This window comes from Brassica napus, chromosome C4 (genome assembly GCF_020379485.1).
Source record: "Brassica napus cultivar Da-Ae chromosome C4, Da-Ae, whole genome shotgun sequence".
In the NCBI taxonomy this organism is placed as follows: Eukaryota; Viridiplantae; Streptophyta; class Magnoliopsida; order Brassicales; family Brassicaceae; genus Brassica; species Brassica napus.
In genome coordinates this window covers 9,294,866-9,315,548 of record NC_063447.1, presented here as the reverse complement: position 1 = coordinate 9,315,548, position 20,683 = coordinate 9,294,866, and the positions used below count along the sequence as shown (strand labels likewise).

Genomic DNA, 20,683 nt, shown 5'->3' with positions numbered 1-20,683 from the left:
AGAAACAACTTGAGAGAGGGAGAATGAAAGACAACCACTGAGAAATCAGAGACTAAACTTGAGACCAGAAATAACCTTCCAAGCCCACATAGCATACACGAACGAAAACATTATCCAAACCTGAAGTGGCAAACATGGTGAAAGAGAGAGCCACCAGATATGCGATGAAAGCTGCAAAGAGATGCGAGAATAGAGAGGGAAAGGGAGACGAAACGAAATCAACAAACTATGGAGCCGTCCTCGAGATATAAAAGAGAGCATATAAATCAGAACACCAAAAAATAGATCTTGAAAACCAAGACGAACAGAGACACTATTGACGGTAAGTCAACAACGATGAATACAACATCAAAGACGGTAGGAACTCTGGCCCAACCAAAGAGACGTAGTTCCAAACATCAGCTGAAATCTAAGGAAGAAGAGGACTTGTCAATATTGACTGGAACAGCCTACAATGCCGTGAGAATCAACCAAACAACTGAAAACTCATAAACCTGATCTACAACAAATACCATATAATCTCACATGTGAAGAAGGCAAGGAAGAACAAGAGAAAGAAGTGAATCTTTTTCCGGTGATGGTGAGAACTATCGCACACCAGAAAGGTAACGAAATACATAGACGGTGACAGCTCAAGGTCAAAATATGGAGAGAAGGCAAAAAAACATAGTTATAATTTTCAAAAAAATAAAATAAAATACAATTTTGACGCTGAAACCGTTAATCTTATAATCAACAAATGCGTAGATACAAAGTTATTGAAATTCAATATTCTTTTACGTTAGAGGCTCACTTCACTACTAACAAGTACTATACACACAAAAACAAATTATTCAAAAAAACAAACACAAAATATATTAATATATCACCTACTACTATAAAACACACTAAAAATACCAAGTAATGCTCTTAACAAATAAAAACGACAACAAAATTACATTATCCAAAAAATCATGCTCTTAGCAATAATAAAACAATATTCTGCGCGAAGCGCGGACATTCCCTAGTTCTTAATAAACATGAAAACTCTAGAAAATCTTACTTTTGTGAATGGAAGGAGTAATACAAATCAATAAAATAATAAGATAATAAATTTTAGAAAATCTTATGTAAACATAGTCTCGTAAACATATAGACTCATTAAAATCATATATAGTTTATCTAAATAATAACAAAAAAAAATATTTTTATGTTCACAATATAATTTATTTGTATGTTTCTTAACATTACAATATATTTTGATAATATTTAGTAAAAATATATCTAAAACAACACTTAAATTCTATGAAAACAAATTTTATATATACCAAATAATATAATAAAAAAATTATTTTCTAAAATTTAATTAATATCTATATGGTAAAACTTTAAAACTGAAAGTTTTGTAAATTAATAAAATATTACAATCCCAACATTATTAATTTATAGAGTTTTTACTTTGTACTGATATGTATATTAATTTATAGAAATAAAACTTTGCATTTTATTACCATGTATAATAAAATATTTCACACTTCTATTTTTATTTTTATTTTAATTTTTACTTGACTTACATAGTTTCAAAAAAATATCAACTAATTTTGATATAAAATTATATAAAAAGTATTAACTAATTTTACCAAAATTTTAAGTAATTAATTAATTTTTATTAAATCAGAACCAAATTATATAAAATTGTTGGATTTACCGGTCTGATTCGGATATGAAAACATTGGGAGAAACCAAAATAAAGAAAATGACCTCAGTGTGTTCAGAAACTTAGGTGAAAATCAATGGATTCTTGAAACTTGGTATCCAGCTTTTGTTATACGTAAAAGGATGATTGCTATTGTCGACAGATATGATATCAATTAAATTCACTGGGGTGAGATGAAAATAAAATTTTCACCTTTATCAATTAAATTCACTGGGGTGAGATGAAAATAAGATTTTCACCTTTATTTTGTGACTATTAAGTTCTTAAAAGTATAGTAAAGGAGGAGGCACAAGCGATTTAAGCACCATGGTACTAGACTATGATTTTTTCATCTCAGGTTATCTTGTGTTTAGAGGAAGATAATAGGTATTTGTTTTATGATCTTTACTTGTTTTTGAATTTTTTTTATTTAACCATCGGAGTTATTATGTTGTTTGACTTAAGAGGATTTAAGGAGTATAAACATATTTTCAAGTCTTTTCACTTTTAGTTAAGAACAACACATGGTGACAGGTTATTTGCTATTGGTCTAGTACGATGATAGGAATGGGCCGACAACTAGAGGCCATGTTGAATGAGGAAGAGGAGGATTCACGTTTATAAATTTTAAAGATTACATACGAATGGACCGGACCAACACATGAAAGTTGATCGATGTCCATATGTCCAATGTTTATCACTCGCCCCAAAGTCCAGACTACTCTCTCAAGCATGCGACCAACAATGATTGATCGCAGTGGATTGACACAAATATCCCCCTTAATGAATAAGGTGAACATTTCAATATCATCGAAGGATCCAACCAAAGGCCAAATTAATATCTTAAGCATGTTGCCTACCATGAGTGATCGCAAGGCGATGACACGAGTTTCTTTGTATGGTGAACACTTCAACCTTATCAATAGTGGATCTTCTTTGAGTTTCTTTGTATGGTGAACACTTCAACCTTATCAATAGTGGATCTTCTTTTTTTTTTTAACACCAAATACTTATATTGAACTTAAAGGCCCAATAGACTAAGTCGGTTACAACCGGAAAAATTCTCGACGGTAAACTGATACATGAAAATAACTAAAACATGTCGAAGGATAGATGTGGCTAAGGAGAGAAAAGACCCATAGAGACACTTCACTTGTAGTCCTAAAGCTCGTGTTTAAAGAAACACACATAAGTCGAAATCGACATTGAAGAACCCAACCAATGGGTTTTGAGAGCAATAATTCTGGGATACTCTGTAGAAGATAACAGCTCCAGTGAGAGAGTCGCAGAGATAACTCTGTGAAGAACCGTCGATGCTTGAGACGGACGCAACGGTAACGTAAAAGCGAGCAAATCTGGCGAGTCCACACTCTTGCACAATAGTTTCCACACTCTTGCACAATAGTTTCTGCGACGTAAAAAGGGATGGGGGAAATGTAGGGCTTACTTTGTGAAGAACCATTGATGCTTGAGATGACGTAATGTGATGGAGACGTAGCAGCGTGAAGAACTGGCAAGTCCACACTCTTGCACAAAAGTTCCGATGACGAGGAAAAGGCTGAGAGGACCGTAGAGCAGACTATGTGAAGAAGGTTGAGACGGCATAATATGATGGAGACGCAGCAGTAGCGCACTCTTGCACAATAGATCAGGCGACAAGGAAAAGAGGTGTCATACCATCGGTTGAAGAGCTATGGATCTTTTGAGTGGTTGTCGCTTTAGACGAAGACTTCACTATGACGGAAAGATGGAAGCTTCTGCATACAACCTAAAGCCCAAAAGATGGTCAAAGCCTTGTAGAATCTTGTCGGAGTATGACGGAAAGGAGGCGGCATATATCTTTGTGGTATCGGTGGTACATATAAGACGAAGTGTGACGATTGTACCAATGGTTGGTGAAGCGGCATATCGGTTCAGAGACGGTGAGAAGCGGCGGTGAATCGAGATTTCGAATCTATACCAATGAGGAAACCACAAATGTGTTGGAGATGGTGACAAGGTGTTGTTAAAACCGTTTCGATGTGAACGGCGACTCCATATGAGAAAGTGAATCAGAGCTTTTAACACCCCGAGATGAAGGGTGAGAGACTGTGGCGAGGTCGAGGTGAGAGTGTCGGAGGATGACCGGAGTATATCTACGACGGAGTGAGGTTCAGATCTGATGGGTTCAGATCGACAGACAGAGGAGACTTGACGGCCAGGAGTGGAAGAGAGCGGCGGAGACAGTGGAAGAGAGACGATAGACGGTGACCCCGACATGTACTCCGTCGACGAGATGGGAGACCTCGAGTGACTGAGCCCGTCGAGAGATTTCCAATGGTTGAAACAAGGCGGTGGTGACGCGGGCTGTCGAGAAGAACCGAACATATCCATGGATAGAACTGGAATCAACGAGTTGCAGAAAGAGATGCTGAAGCTTGTGACCAAAAAAGAGCAAAAGAAGAGAAGAGAAGTGGAAGCAAAGTGACAAAGGAGTCGACGCCGACGGCCAAGGGCACCGCCGGCGTCAAGAGACATGGCTTGTGGCGGTTTCTCGATTCCCGTGTCTGATTCCCGTGTCTGAGAGGTTTCGTGAGCTAGGGCGAACTCATCAATAGTGTATCTTAAGTTTGTGAAATAAGTCTTTTTGTTATTCATCCATCGATAGATCTGTAAAGACATTGTTAGTTAGATTAGGACTAGTTTCATTTGTTTTTTTTTTCTTAAAACTTTGTATATGTGTTCTTCATATGGACGGAGTACGTGAAACATAAATGTTTCTTCAAATTGACAAGTAACAAAACTAGCCAAATAATTAGATGATTATATTTCACATTGGATACGAATTGACACCCCTTATCTAAACTTATATAGCAACTTTTTCTTAATTAGAAACCATTAAACCACTACCTATAATTATTAGCCTTTTCCCAACCCATAAAGATCCCAAACGATTTTAATTTGTGGTGCGTCTGGTGCCACTCACTGCTCATTGATAACTGAATTGGGCAGTTACTATATATATATAGTATAACTTCTTTAAATTAATACTCTATAAATTAATATACACTAAAAATCTCTATAAAATAATATAATTTTATAGTCTCAAATTGAATTTTTAGTTCAATTAGTATATCAATAAATTAATATCTCTATAAATTAATAAAAAAATTATAGTTTTGGTGTAATCCCAACATTATTAATTTATAAAGGTTTCACTGTATATGTGATTTATATTATCTTTTTTTGAATTACCACGAGGTTCGGGCCGAAACCTAATCATCCAAGCCCGAAACCATAGCATGTAAAATATTATTTTCAACATGTTATAATTATATTGCATATACAATTTTCGATTGTGATATTGTAAGTAACAACATGTTGTCTTCTTTTTTTTGGTCAAACCTTCATTTTATAATAATCTTAGGATACCACATTGTTAACAACCTCTACGAGATTGCTTGAGTACTGAAACATAGAGTCTTTGGCTAGCTTATCGGCCACACCATTACAAGCTCTAGAAATAAAACAAAAGGAGATAGAAGTCAAGGATTTACTCAACACGCCAATGTCATGGAGTAACCCTCGTAGTGCCACCACAGACTTGTTTCCTGTGATTAAATCGATGAGACTTTTTGAATCTGATAGACAGATAACGTCTTTGATGTTAGAGGAGGCAGCCTTCGAGAGGCATGCCCATAACGCGAGGGCTTCGGCAACTAAGGCTGAAGCTACATAACGTCTGGTTTCGGTTCCTTGGAAGCATTGCGCGCCCTTTGCGTCAGTACAGATCCAGCCAAACCCACCTGCAAGAGAGGAAGAGTTCCAAGCCGCATCCAAGAACAATTTAAACACATTATCTGGAACCGGAGGTAGTGAGGTCGAGATGTGACAGTCTTTATTTGAAACAGAGCTTTGTTTTCGTGGGGTTTGAGCCTCCTGCCATTCCTTTGCAGCCTTCAGGGCCTTGGCCAACATCTCTATTTCTGAGAAAGACTTATCTTCGAACCGGAGTTGGTTCCTGCTTGTCCACAACACCCAAAGAATCCAAGGGTACAATGTTTTGTTAAACCTGAGGGAGGCAAATTAATCATTCTTGCACATCCTTTGAGAAGGTCCGCCATTGAGTTGCAGTTATTTGGAGACGGGACCGCTATAGCAGGAGCTAAATCCCAAACTTTCCTCGCAATTGGACAGGTAAACATAACATGAAAGAGTGATCACTCTCTCCACATCTCTTGCACTTGCCATCCACTTGCATACCCCTCTTAATCAGCACATCACCCACTGCCATCGCATTGTTCTTGAGTTTCCATAGGAACTGCCTTAGTTTTGGAGAGCACGCAACATTCCATACGTAGTGTTTCCAGTTGAAGTCCTCTGTCTGGCTTCCATTGTGCATTTTGGTCAGTGCATAACCTGATCTGGTGGAGTCGTTACCTGATTTCTCTGGTAACCAAATTACTTCATCTTCTTGGTCTACACATGGGATTAGTTTCCTAATTTGTGCTTCTAGGTGATGTAAGTGTCTCCTTATCGCCTCGCCATTCCATTCTGTCGAATTGGGAGTTATCAAATCCTTAACACGTAGCTCCTGATTCAGGAGGGTTGGCGGTCCAACTGGTGCGAGCTGCTGGTCTGTCGAGAGCCACTTATCCTCCCAGACCCTTATATTTGTGCCTTTTCCTACACTCCATCCCATTCCCTTCCTGATGACATCTCTACCCGCCAAAATTCCCCTCCACCCATGGGAAGCTGAGTTCGGCGCATAGCAGGAAAGTAAGTCTGAGTCTTTACAGTACTTGTTGAGGAGGATCTGGCCTAGCAGGGAGGAGGGATTTTTAAGTAGCCTCCAAGTGTGTTTTTCCAGAAGGGCGTCATTAAATACTTCAATCTCTCTAAATCCCAACCCGCCTGCATTCTTTGGGAATGTTAATCTATCCCACGATATCCAGCTCATCTTCCTGAGTTCGGGTTTGACGTCCCACCAGAATCGTGTGAGAGCCGACTGTATTTTCTTGCATAAAGATACCGGAAGTTTAAAACAAGACATCGCATACGTCGGCATGGATGCTAATACTGACTTTAGCAACACCATCTTCCCAGCCCCTGATAGAAATCGACTAGTCCAGCTCTGGGCCTTTTGCTTTATACGATCCACAATCGAAGCAAAAATATCTCTTTTTTCCTGCCAAAGTGCTCCGGGAGACCGAGATATTTTCCAATCCCTCCTTCGTTAATGATATTCAGTTCCCGCTTCACCCGTGTTCTACATTCCTGATTGGTCTTCGAGGAGAAAGTAATGGCCGACTTTGATCTATTTATGAATTGTCCCGAAGCCTTTTCGTATCTGTCCAGAATGGAGAGTAGAGTGGCGCAGCTTGCCGCATTTGATTTACCAAAAAACATGGTGTCATCTGCGAACAAAAGGTGGTTTATCTGAGGACAATTGCAGGCTACTTTCACTCCTGGAAAGGTACCATTCTCGAGGGCTTTGTTGCACAGGCCGGAGAGAACTTCTGTGCACATGATAAAGAGATATGGAGAGAGGGGATCTCCTTGTCGGAGTCCTCGGGAAGGGCAGACTTTCCCTTGCGGGCCTCCATTGATGAGGAAGGAGTAAGAGACCGAGGAAATACACTCCATAATCCATGAAATCCAAGTCTCATGGAAACCCATGCGTACTAAGATGTCTTGCAAAAAGTTCCACTCAATTATGCCGTACGCTTTGCTCATGTCCGTCTTAACCACCATTGAGACATGTTTTTTCGCTCCCGATTGCTGTAGGTAGTGAAGAACTTCATGTGTGATCAAAACATTGTCAGCAATGGCTCTCCCGGGGACAAAGGCAGACTGAGACGGAGAGATCAAACTGTGGAGCAGAAGCTGTAGTCTTTTAGACAGGATCTTCGCTATTTTTTTGTAGTGGGTGTTACACAACACTATGGGCCTATAGTCTGAGGTCTTTTTCGCCGCTGTCCCTTTAGGGATTAGCCTGAGATGGGTTTCATTCTGTCTCGGGTGCAGCACGCTAGAGACAAAGAATTCCCGAATATCCCTATATACGTCATCACCAATTACATCCTAAAAAGTCTGGTAGAAGCCCGCCGAGAAGCCGTCCGGTCCGAGAGCTTTGTCGGAGTTTATAGAGAAAACCGCAGCTTTTACTTCAGCCAAGTCTGGGATTGTGATCAGTCTTTGGTTCATCTCCGGAGTGACTTTCGGTGAGATCGCTTCAGTTACTACGGCTCCAGCATATGTATTACCCGAAGTAAATAGCTGCTGAAAGAAGAGGGCAAAGGAGTTGACAATCTGACTTTCTTCATAGAACGCTTGCCCCGCTTCATTCTCGATAATGGAGAACTTATTGCAAGCTCTCCGGCCTCTCGTAACCGCGTGGAAGTAACTTGAGTTTCTGTCCCCGCCATTCAGCCATTGAGTGCGGCTCCTCTGCCGCCAAAAGGCTTCTTCTTCCGCATACGCAGCTTCAAGATTCTTCTTTATTTCTTCTATCAGCTGTGCATTTTGGGTTTGATCAGAGAGGGTTTGCTCTAGCCGCTCCTGGTTGGTATGTTGAAGTTCTTTGGCTGAGGTTGCTTGCTTCTAACTTGGTTTAGTTTTGTGAGCACCGAGTCAGTAGACGCTTTCCAAGTAGATTCCAACAGCTCCCTTATCTATGGTTTTTCGCTTAGCCTTCGATCGTACCTGAAGACCCCTTTCTTTTTCTTCAAGTTCTGGTCGAAGTGAGTGAGAAGAGGGCGGTGATCCGACCCTTCAAAGCGCAGATACTCACATCTAGCTGCCGGAAACATCTCCATCCAATCCAGGTTTGCCATGGCTCGGTCTAGTCGTGATTGGATGAAGTGAGAGTATCTTGTGTCTCGCCAGGAGAGAGAGTTACCAGAGAACTGGAAATTTCATAGCCCGTTTAACAACATGTTGTCTTCTATCTAGATCCTCCAACATTGAAAAACCAATTAAACAAGTATGCATTTAATTTCATTTCAAAAAATGTTAGTTGGTTGTTAATGAAAGTTGTTACGACGGCATCCTAATTAAATTACTTTTGATAGATTGTGACTTTAATCTTGATTACCAAATACGAAAACAAAGTTTGACTTGACTCTTTCGATATATGCATACACATGAGATATATATATAAGAGTATCATATGTATATACCTGTATGGAAAGCGGATGAGATCCTAAAGTTGGCTTTTTGCAACATCTTGTGTACTTTGTAGCACATTTTATCGTCAATTGGGTTATTGTTTATAACATCTTTTGTACCTTGTAGAAACGTGTTCTTACGCGGTTCCTTATACGTGCTGTCTATATGACTAAGGTTGTAGTCAGTTTGTTCACTTAAACACATATCTTCTTCAATTTTTTATCACAAATTTTCAAACTCACTAAACATCTTTCGGGATATGCTAGACCAACGGCTTCAAATCTGTTTGACCTGATGAACGCGTTTTATCATGGGTCAAAACCAACAACTTTTGCTGCTTGATTAATTTGCCTTTCCGGCTTTCCAACAGAACTGTTGTAGATAATTGTGGATCTCTTGTTATTTTCAATGTTTTATATTCTCTTTGTTTATCAAAAAATGTTAAATAACATTTTTTTCTTGTTATATAAAAAGTATCATTATAGATTTACAATGCAACTTTCAATTTAATATTAATTACAAATGAATTGATTTTATAAATAATTTTATTCATCTCAAATTCTATTGGTTGAATATGTGTAATTAACAAAAATTTAAATGCATTTCAATCTTTTTTATGTATGAAAAATGTCAAAATGATATTTTTTACGAAACGGATGAAATATTTGTTTTCTGCTGTAAATCAGTTGTAATCTTTTATTGTTTTCAATCCCTGCTGTGGTTAGTTATTCCTTAATATAGCTATAGCTAAAACACTGTAATACCGTAATTCTTAAGCCATGTGATCACATATTCACCATCAATGTAGAATATGACTCTTGACTGTAGAAACTCGACAAAGTCGGATAATATCGTAATCACACCCCCCAAATATGAATGTATCTATTTCTAAATGGATACGGGATACCGTTAACCATTGTTTATTTTTGTAACGGATGGTTTGCAATTAACATGTGCTGTGAGTTCATCAATTTAATTCGACTCATAGTACGAGGCGAAATGCATTATTGGAAGAAGGAAACCTCATTCTTTTGGTTCTCAATAAATGTCAAACGCCGAGCTGTAAGGAGTAATCAGTTCTTAAATGGAATCACCAACAAATGATGGCTAAATTCATCTTAAATTAATTCTCGTGATAAGAGCAACTCCAATTAACTTTTATCATGAAAATTCTCAGTGTATGTATATATGATAATTATGATTTAATTAAAAGTATAATAAAATTTTGCAAACCCAACCAGTAATATGTCAAGTGAGATATTGTTGGTTGGGTTTCTAAATTTTTTAGTATACTCTTAATCATATTATTATTATTAAATATATATACACTAATTTGTAACTTTTGATACAAAGATTTATCTTAGATCGTATCATACAAGTTTTTCATTTTAAATTAGTTCTCATTTTCAGAAAAAGAGTGTTATGAAATAAATATGGTTTTATATCTTTTCAATTGATTTATTTTTACCTCTAATTAATTAAATTAACATAACTTATAAAAATTATAGAATTTTAATAATCGGATAAAAGTATAGTCATATCAAATACGAATTATCGGTTCCAGACATAAGAAAAGAAAATGCTCATCCGAAAGGTAGATTGCTTTTTTTATATAGTGTTTTTCTTTTCTTTTTTCTTTTTTCCACAGGTATAGAGGGTACGCATAAATATAGTTACAGACTGAAAATCCAGATGTCTGTATAAAGTGTATTGAATACGTATACACATATTTTAGATATAGCCTACAAAAGAAAATCAGCTTCTTAAATTGGATGTATATAATAACAACCACACCGACCTATTCTTCTCAAACAAAACTCTCACACTAAACCAAGAAAACCACATTTCTTTCCTTCTCTACATTAACCATCTCCTTCATTACATTTAATCCCTTCTATATTTTTATAAAAAATGAAAAAACTCAAACTCATGGATCACTCATCCTGCCGGAGGAGATATCAGGATCCTCCGTCAAAGGCGACGGCGAGAACACTGAATAATAACAATAATAATCCGAAGAAGAAAAGAGTCGTCAAAGAAGATCTTGATGATGACAAGATTGTTTCAAAGCATCCAACTTATCGAGGGGTGAGAATGCGACAATGGGGAAAATGGGTCTCCGAGATAAGAGAGCCAAAGAAAAAATCAAGAATCTGGCTCGGTACCTTCTCCACGGCGGAGATGGCGGCGCGTGCTCACGACGTAGCGGCTTTAGCCATTAAAGGCGGCTCTGCTCACCTCAACTTCCCTGAGCTAGTGTACCAACTCCCTAGACCGGCTAGTGCTGACCCTAAAGACATCCAAGCCGCAGCCGCCGCTGCGGCAGCTGCCGTCGCCGTTGACATGGAAGTAGAGACGTCTACGTCCTCTCCTGTAAGCTCGGAACCATCGTCTCCGGCTACGACCACACTAGCAGACGACGCGTTTTCTGACCTCCCCGATCTCTTGCTCGACGTGAACCACAACATTGACGGCTTTTGGGACTCGTTTCCTTACGAAGAGCATTTCTTCTCGGGAACTTACTAGAAAACAAAGACACTGTATAAGCGAAAGCTGCCGTCGCCGTTGTGTACGTCTTGCGGCAGCTGCCGTTGTGTACGTCTTGTTCTTGTTCTTTTGTCATGTGAAAACTTTTTAACGTTAAAAAGTCACCGGTTGATCCAAGTTGTATAATTAATAACGGTCTATGATCGATTTTTTTTCTTTTTCTAGGACTTTTAAGTGGGGAAGTGTGTGACATGTATAAGCGAAAAGGCTCTTTGTTTTTGTAGAAATGTGAACGTCAGTCAGTGACAATTGAAAAAGTCCCATGTTTATTTGTATCTCTGTCGTACCTCTACATTTACTTTTAGGTTCTGCACAAGAAATAGATATCGACATCTTTTTTTCTCTGTAATATTAATGTATCTATCTAATCCAAAGAGATTTAAGTTTATATTTCAACTTATAAGTTAAAAGCTATACTAACAATAAGCTTGAACATATGTTACAAATAACTTCAACTGTATTTTGCATTTAAAACAATGAATAACATCATATTTTTGAAAATTGGTACAACTAAATTGAGCGAGAGACAAATTTGTTATATTTTCTATTTAGGTTTGGGTGAATTTGGCGGATATTCATAACAAGGGGAAGAATGTAAAAAATGACCATGCTACAGTATGAGTTCACATAAGTGACAGGTTTGGGGCAAAATTTCTGAAACAATCCCTGCCTAGCGCGTGCGCGTGAAGATAGAGGAAGAAGTAAAAATTATGTGCGCAATTCTCCTTTGTACCAAACCTATAGATAGTATAGGAAGTCATTTCAATACCATAACCACATGTAAATAATTCAAACAACGGGAAATTCTCGCTCATAAAGAACGTGTGGCTAATATTGATCACTGACCCTAACCTTAAGTATTTATATATATTTAAGTAAAATGAACTATACTGAATGAAAGGTAAAAATAGACAGTGGAAAAGTGAAAATGTCTGAAGAAAAAGACAGCAGTAGAGTTAAAGCACAAGGAGACAACGATCAGGTTTGGAGCTTTCTTCATTTAAACGCTTTTATTGTTGGGATGCTGGTAGGTTGGTTGTGTACTATGATAGGGAAGGTGACTTATTATAAGTAGTGATAGATCCATACCTTATGAGTTTTGTGCTCTGTTTATAGAGGTAAATGAGATAAGTGCATAACGACTAAGGGGAGCAACAAACAAGTAGATCATATGACTATACTATATATTTCAAATTAATAGAAATACATGAACTAACCATCTGATCTGAACCATGTGCATACAGATACCGGATCATGACACTGTTAGGCTGATAACGGGATCGTGGGTGCGTGAGCAATACGGAAAATGGATATTCGATTCCCTTTCAGAAGAAAGCTGCTATCGCGTTACCCTCTTACATGGCATCGAGTATGAAGACTTAGTCCAAATGGTGAAGTCAACCCTACGCATCGTCGCCCCCAACGTCACCATAAAACTTTCATACCAATACCTCTCCAGGATGCAGATTAACGAGGATGATGGGTCAACACCGCAGTTCATATCAGACGACTATGACGTTGAGTCATTTGTGCAAATGAGGCACAAAATAGAGGAGGTTAACTTGTATGTAACCATCTCAGAGCATAACAATGGCTTCACAACCGGGAAAACGAGACCACCATTTGCGAGTGTTACTGACCAAACACTAATCCGAAACGAAGACGAAGAAGAGAGTGACGCAGATGATATGTTGGAGGAGGAGTGGCTACAGTTTGCGATGTCAGAAACCCCATTGACTTGTCCACACAAGAAAAACAACGTTGGGGGTAGTTTTGCTGTTCCTGGAAGCCAAACGTCCAACGTGGTATAGTCATACGAGAGCTAATAATTAGGCTTGCAAGTCCTCCCAGGGAACCAGTAAACAAAGGGAAAGGAAAAGCGATTGCAACGGAAGGGGATACAGATGCTCCAACTCTGAACTGCCTTCTCCCAGAGACGTCAATCAACAAAGGTGCTTACAGGGGAAACGGGGAAAGTAGTCAAGCGGTTAGACGTCGTTTGTTTGATGGCCCAATTGTACCCAGCAACCGAGCTGTTGAAGTGGACGACCACACCAACGCACAAGGGGAGACAATAGAAGCACAAACTGTTGGAGGCCTATCCGGGGTGGCCCCACCTAGCAGCGTATACACGTGGACGCGTTTTCAAGACACCTTACATGACCTCCTAAATGATGAAAGCTCTGAGCCGGTACTCTTCACACCGGATGCGCCACCGGTTATTGACAGCGGCGAAGAGGATGGTACGTACTGCGGCAGAATATACTATAATTGTAAATAGTCTGGAAACATATATGATCCGTTCTTTCCATGAATTGCAGAGATTGGTGCTGCTTTGGCAGTTGTACCCTATGAAGGCGACAACCTCTTTTTTGGGCAAGTTTTCAAGTCGAAGAGCGACTGCAAAATCAAAATTGCTATTCATGCCATAAATAGGAAGTTTCACTTCAAGGCTAAGCGATCAACACCAAATTTTATGGTACTGATATGTGTTGCCATTGACTGTCCATGGCGCGTCTACGCAGCAAAACTTGATGGAACCGACAACTTCCAGATAAGGCAAGCAGCACTGAGGCACAGTTGCTCCGTCGATGCACGCCGCAACTATCATAAGTTGGCAACCACCCAAGTCATTGGGGAGATCATACAGTCTCGTTTCATTGGAATAAAGCAGTGGCCCACACCAGCAACAATAAGGAAACTGATGCTCGACAACTTCAATGTTAATGTCTCATATTGGAAATCGTGGCGGTCCCGGGAGATTGCAATGGAAAGTGTCTTAGGATCCATGGCGGGAAGCTACGCACTCATGCCAGCGTATATGGGACTGTTGCAGACCACAAACCCGGGGTCTATTTGTGCACTCCAAACAAATGAAAATTCGGATGGTGGTACGCTATTTAAGTATGCGTTTATAGCGTTTGGCGCATCAATTAAAGGGTATAGATACATGAGAAATGTCATTATCATCGATGGGACCAGTTTGAAAGGGAAGTATGGGGAATGCTTAATGTCAGCTTGTGCCCAAGATGGGAATTTTCAAATTTTTCCACTTGCGTTCGCGTTGGTTGATAGTGAGAATGATGCATCTTGGGAGTGGTTCTTAACACAGTTGAAGGGATTTGCCGTCGACTCAGTACATTTGGTGTTCGTCTCGGACCGTCATGGTAGCATCTACAACGCAATTGGAAAGGTAAGTCGTGTTAATTATATTCCATTCTATAAGAATGCATAATATAGTTTTATCAATTTAACAGTAACATTGTGAAGCAGGTGTTCCCGGCTGCCACACATGCAGCATGCATTGTACACTTGTGGAGGAACATTAAGGCAAGGTTCAAATCTCAAATACTAGCATCTCTCATGTGAGCAGCAGCGAGAGCATATACTGTGGAAGGATTCAATAAGGTGTTCATCGCCATTCAATGTGTCAGCCCTGGGTGTGCAGCATGTCTCGTCGACATTGGTAAAACGCGCGACTTACTATTTCATGTGTCCATATAGTATAGTAACTATGTTGACTGAATTTAAGTTGCCTCTCAGGTTTTGAGCATTGGACCCGTGCGCATTTTTCTGGTGTCCTCATCTTTGTATTTCTCTTTTTGACTCAACCTGCATATGATCCACTTTGGGGTTATCGTCTCTTCACTGCCAAATAATTCTCGCCACACGACTCCATCACCACCTACTTGTTTTCCCTTTGCTTTGCCCTTTTTTCCCCTTTCGTCATCCTCTGCGTACCTACGTTCGGGGTAGGAGGGAACCCACAATTGAGACCCGTAACCAATGCAAATCCCCAATACCATATCGAATTGGCTTCCCTGCAAACAACCACCACAGCTCACACAGTTTTCTGGTCACCAAATGACGTGAAAAAATCTGGTGGACGAACATGACGGAAAATGTATGAGCCCCCATAAGCATTAGTAGTCTAAACTGAGATTCAGCCAACATCTCCTGCTGAGCATCTGAAAGTGCTGCTTTTACAACCTCAATCCACCGCAAGTTGAAGTAGTTGTTAATTCTCTTTCGGCCCGTGGGTTCATACCTTGTCTCAAACAAACGTTCTGGCAACCCTAACTCTTCCATCCTCGCAAACGAAATTACAGTATATAAAGATCACAAAATGCATAACTCTCGCAGGACGTAAACAAATACATAGGCCTAACAGAAGGAATCCAATTTCGAAGATGGAAAATGTTTTGTCTTTATGTTATACTATACTACATAACCATAAGAATAGTAAGCAGTAACCATTGCCTAATATAGTGATGGTTATATTATCATATGCATTCGTCGACGCCAATTGGAGGAAGGAGAAGACCCAAATAAATATTGTGTACCATGAGCATATACTACTTATGTTCATCGAATGACCTAGTAAAACGAAAACACCAGCAAGTTTGAAAGTGGACTTTGCTGAACTTAGACTATACTACATAAAACTAATAATAGCCAGTCATAAATCGATGTAGTCGCTTCTTTACAATACAAAGTACTGATGTTAGGAGTTTTCAAGGCTCCTAAGACAAATGTTGTAGTATAGTGAATGTCGAACCAGTTCTGAGGGATATCAAAGCAATGAGAATGCAAGTACTCACTTAATCTAAGTGCAACCAATGATTTAGATGAGTTTTAAGCTATGACTAAAACTAAAAAGCAATAACAGAATGATACTTTCTTGACTAAGGGAAAAGAGAACTCATGGCCATAGGGATTAGACCTTGGGTGATCAAGTTTCGAACTAAGGATGACAAATGATCAATCAAACTATCGACCTTAAGCCTAGACACAATTCTAAGCAAGCTCTATGTCTAGATGAATGCTCATTTGCTAACATATCTCAAACATCAAATGTCTTTGGTTGAATAATATGAAAGCAATCATTACTAACAAGTCTATTAGCTATTTTAGCACCTTTAACAACAAATGTCTTTGGCAAAGTATACTAAAAGCCTAGGAGAGTTGTCTCAGGCATTTCATCAAACACCTTTTGGGTGGGAAATGCCTATTGATCAACTTTTGAGCGGCCAACTCAGAAGATGCATTATGAATACTCTAATAGCAAGAAACAAGAATGATCTACACTAAAACATCCTAGAACTAACCTAATCACTCTTAATCTCCCTAACCCATGAATTCAAAAGGTGATTACTCACTAATCTCCATGATTCCTCTTAAACTCATATTGGATTTCAGATTAATCATGTAGAGAAATAGATAAGAAATCAACAAGAACACAAGAACATAACAATCAAAATCCAAGAGATAAACTTCTCAAGAGAGTTTTTGTGTATTTCTCAATAGATCAAAAGATAATCTGTCTGGTGGCTACCAAAGATGTTTAAAACATAGGTTTTAGAAATGTAAAACGTGCATAATGAAATGACCAAAAGGCCCTTAAGTAAATAGAAATCGACCCAACAATAGACGTGGAGCGACCTCGGCATGTCGCTCCAACAAGTCACTCCGGCCTCCGGGAGCGACCTCAGTGGGTCGCTCTGAGAGGTCGCTCCGGGCTTCGCTTCGTGTCGTCTCGCCATAGAGACGCGAGCGACCTCGGGGCGTCGCTCTGGGCTTCCAACGGGATGAATATGGCGAGCGACTTCACGGGGTCGCTCCAGCTAGGTCGCTCTGAGAGATGCTTTGGAGCGACCTCATGACGTCGCTGCAATACCTCGCTCCCCTGCTCTGCTCGTCCAATGATCACATATTTCACCTCCTTTGAGCTCCAAATGCATCCAAATGTCCCCAAGAACTTCATGTGGCACTCCAACACCTGATAAAGACTCATGTATGCAAAATGTAACCTAAACATGGCTAAATCCTAGTCTATATGATCAAAATGCACATGGATGAATGGATAAGATAATGGAAATATGCAAGATATCAACTCCCCCAAACTTGTTCTTTTACTTGTCCACAAGTGAACTTTCTAGAACTCATAGGGAGAGAGGTTTGAAGGTGGGAGCTCATAGCCAAAAGAAACACAACTAGCACTCAATTCAACATCTAATCCAGCATGAGCACACTCTCTTATTACACTCTAGCTTCTCTACGCCTATCTCAACTCTTTTTGCTCTTACACTCATCATCAAGCATCCACACATTCAAATCAACCAACTCTCACATTCATTAAGCACAAAACATCAGGTGAATTCTTGCAAATGGTCAGTTGGTCCAAGTCATTTGGTTGGGTAAGGGAAGGCTTTTATTCAGGTGAGTCAAGAGATTCAAAATATATGATCTTTAAGGTGGTTCACTCGCGAAACAAGTAGCCTTGACATTGCACATAATATATCTAAGAAAGGGATCAACTCATGCATACAATGCTCAATCTCCATTGTTCTACCCTTTTCCCAAACATACAATTACACAATCATTTTCAAATGTCAAACCCAACTCACATCTCTCACCAAAAGATCCTAAGAAATTTAACTCCTTCTCTTTGAAATCTACAAGGGATTTTCTACAACCTCAAAACATTTCGTAGCTCCTAACAACTTTGCTAGCCCCCTTTTTCTTTCTTTTCTCTTTTTTTTTTTTTTTTTAGGTGGGAGCCAAGACTTTCATAACTTGAGCTAGAGGTTTATCTACTTATCCCAATAAGACAATTCACTTAAACACAAAGAGTTATTTCTTTTCCGTTTTCATTATTCCCAAATCATAATCACAACTCTCACCCCCCCCCCCCCCCTATAGCTAGACAATAGAGTGCCCAATCTAGCAAGAATGAAGATCAAGCATTGTTGTTCCCGATACTCTCAACATTATGCACATGTAAGACTTTCCGAAGAAGGCCTCACTCATCAAACAATGAAAGCTTAAAAGGAGGGAAAGGTTTTGGGAGTGGTCTACCACTAGAGTTTGTCAAAATAAGATTGGCATAAAGGATGTGACAACTCAAGTGTGTATAGCCATGACTCAGTACACAAGGGACCATGAGCAAGAAGCATTAAGTTCGTTCAGTTCAAATAAGGTTGTAGTTGGCTTCAAAGACTGAGTTTCAGCAATCAACAAGTTTCAGGAAGAGTCTTCAAGGCTCGAAGCATACAAGTGTTTTTGAGAGGTGCATAAGCTACTCAGGTGCAAAGTAATGTTCTTTACAAGGCATTTCAAATCATTGCTCCCAATGCAAGTAAATGCAACCTATATGCTCTAGACTCTCCTAGAAATGCAAATGATGCAAACTAAATGAATTTTTTTTTATGCAAATATATATGTATAATGCAATGCATGAGACTCAAAATCATCAAAGCAAACGTGATCAAATACTTGGTACCTCCCCCAAACTTAAATGACACAGTCTCTGTGTTGTCAAGGAGAGAGAGATACCCAAAAAGAGAAAACTAATATGCAAAAACGAAACGGTATATACAAGGGAAAGTAGTGGGTTACCTTCTAATGAGAATGAGTAGAGGGAGATGCTCCCTCCTCGTCGTCCTCAGGTGGTAACTCTTCAAGGTGCTCATCAGCAAGAGTGCCCATCTCTTCAATGTAGAAGGCTTGCCCGAACACAGTTGGTTTCTTCATTCTCTCCTTGATGTCAAAGTGGAGAACATGCCCTTTACCCAAATGGAGATCAATCGTGCCCTCTTTCACCTTAACAATTGCTCCTGCTGTAGCTAAGAATGGCCTTCCAAGAATCAATGGGTCTTGAGCCTCCTCACCCATCTCAAGCACCACAAAATCTGTAGGTATCTCATACCTTCCAATCTTCACAGGGAGGTCCTCTAAGATGCCCACAGGGTACTGCACTGAACGATCAGCTAACACCAGAGAGAGTCTACACTTCTTGTACTGAGTGAATCCAAGCTTCTTTGCAACAGACAAAGGCATCACGCTGACACTAGCTCCCAAATCGCAGAGACATTTCTCAAATACCATAGGTCCAAGAGCACAAGGAAGTGTGAAGCATCCTGGATCCTCTAACTTCTCTAGAACATCAAGCCTCTGGATGATGGCACTGCACTCATGGGTAAGAATCATCATGCTTTCCATTTCCTTCTTCTTTGCAGCTACAACATCTTTCAGGAACTTGTTGTATTGAGGAATCAACATGAAAGCATCGATGATGGGCATTGCAACCTGAGCTTCACTCATTTGCTTCTCAAACAAAGCCTTGTACTTCTCTAGCAGCTGCCTCTTGAATCTACCAGGGAATGGTAGTTTGGGTTCATAGGGAGGAGGAACAAAAGAATTCTCACTTGCTGGAGCAAGAACTTCACCATCTTTCACTGTTTTCTTCTCTTCCCCAACTTTTCCTCTACCTTTGGCTTCCACAATCTTCTCCAAGATTTCATCATTGATTTTCTCATCAACAATCACCACTTCATCATCTAAGTTGATGGCCACCTCCTCACCTAGTTTCTCAGCATCCCTGGTGAGGGTTGTAGGAGGTAACTGCTTACCACTCCTAAGGGTGATAGCTTTGGCCTCCTTGGGGTTTTGGTCAGATTTTCCAGGTAGAGATCCTTGCTGGCGAGTCTGGTGAGTGTTCATGGAAGCAAACTGATTCTCTAAATTCTTGACTGTAGAAGCAAGATGTGAGAACTTGTTGTTGAGCTCATTGTAGCTCCCATCAATCTTGGAATGAAGGTTCTTCAACTCATAACCAACATGCTTCTCACTTCTAGTCTGAGACTCCAAGATTTGTTTCAGCAGGGTGTCATTGCTGCTCTCTTGAGGAGCAGAGGAACCAGACGAGGGGTTTTGCTGAGGCTGATAGCTGCCTTGCTGATTGTTTCTAGGCGGATAACTACTCTGTTGGTTGTTGGGATAGGATTTTTGTTGGTAGTTGTTGTAGTGAAAGTTGGGCTCTTTTTTGTACCAGCTACCATTGTTGTTGATGAAACACAGCTCTTCCTGACCTTCCAAACCCTCAACCTCATGGACAACAGGTGGTGTCTCTTGGCTTGGGTTACCAACAAAGTGCAGCTGCTCTTGTGTGGCTTTATCAGCAAGGAGGATGTCTATCTTATCCTGTAGAGCTTTCAACTTCTTCTTTGTCTGCTTATCATCTGTTCGACTGCCTCTGTCGTGGTCTCCACTGTAGACTGCATCACTCTTTACCATGTTGTCAACCAGCTCCTCTGCATCTTCCTTAGTTCTCCCCAAGAAAAACCCATTGCTAGCTGTATCCAGTCTGGCCCTGTACTTAGGAAGAGCACCACGGTAGAATGTGTTCAGCAAGCTCTCCTTAGAGAAACCATGGTGTGGGCATTGAGCTTGGTAGCCCTTGAATCTCTCCCAGGCTTCACTGAATCCTTCCAAGTTCTTCTGTTGGAAACTGGAGATCTCATTTCTCAGCTT

General features: G+C 39.8%; 1 protein-coding gene and 1 non-coding gene across 2 annotated transcripts; both read left to right on the top strand.

The window, feature by feature from the left end:
- The first annotated feature begins 10,735 nt into the window (after window positions 1-10,735).
- LOC106391543 (ethylene-responsive transcription factor ERF038-like) lies at window positions 10,736-11,350 on the top strand. The gene is given in 1 exon segment (NM_001316287.1): window positions 10,736-11,350. A coding segment is annotated over 1 exon segment (615 nt).
- A 9,226-nt stretch (window positions 11,351-20,576) lies between these two features.
- On the top strand, window positions 20,577-20,683 carry LOC125586583. Its single transcript, XR_007323120.1, has one exon. It is a non-coding gene; the product is annotated as a small nucleolar RNA R71 (small nucleolar RNA).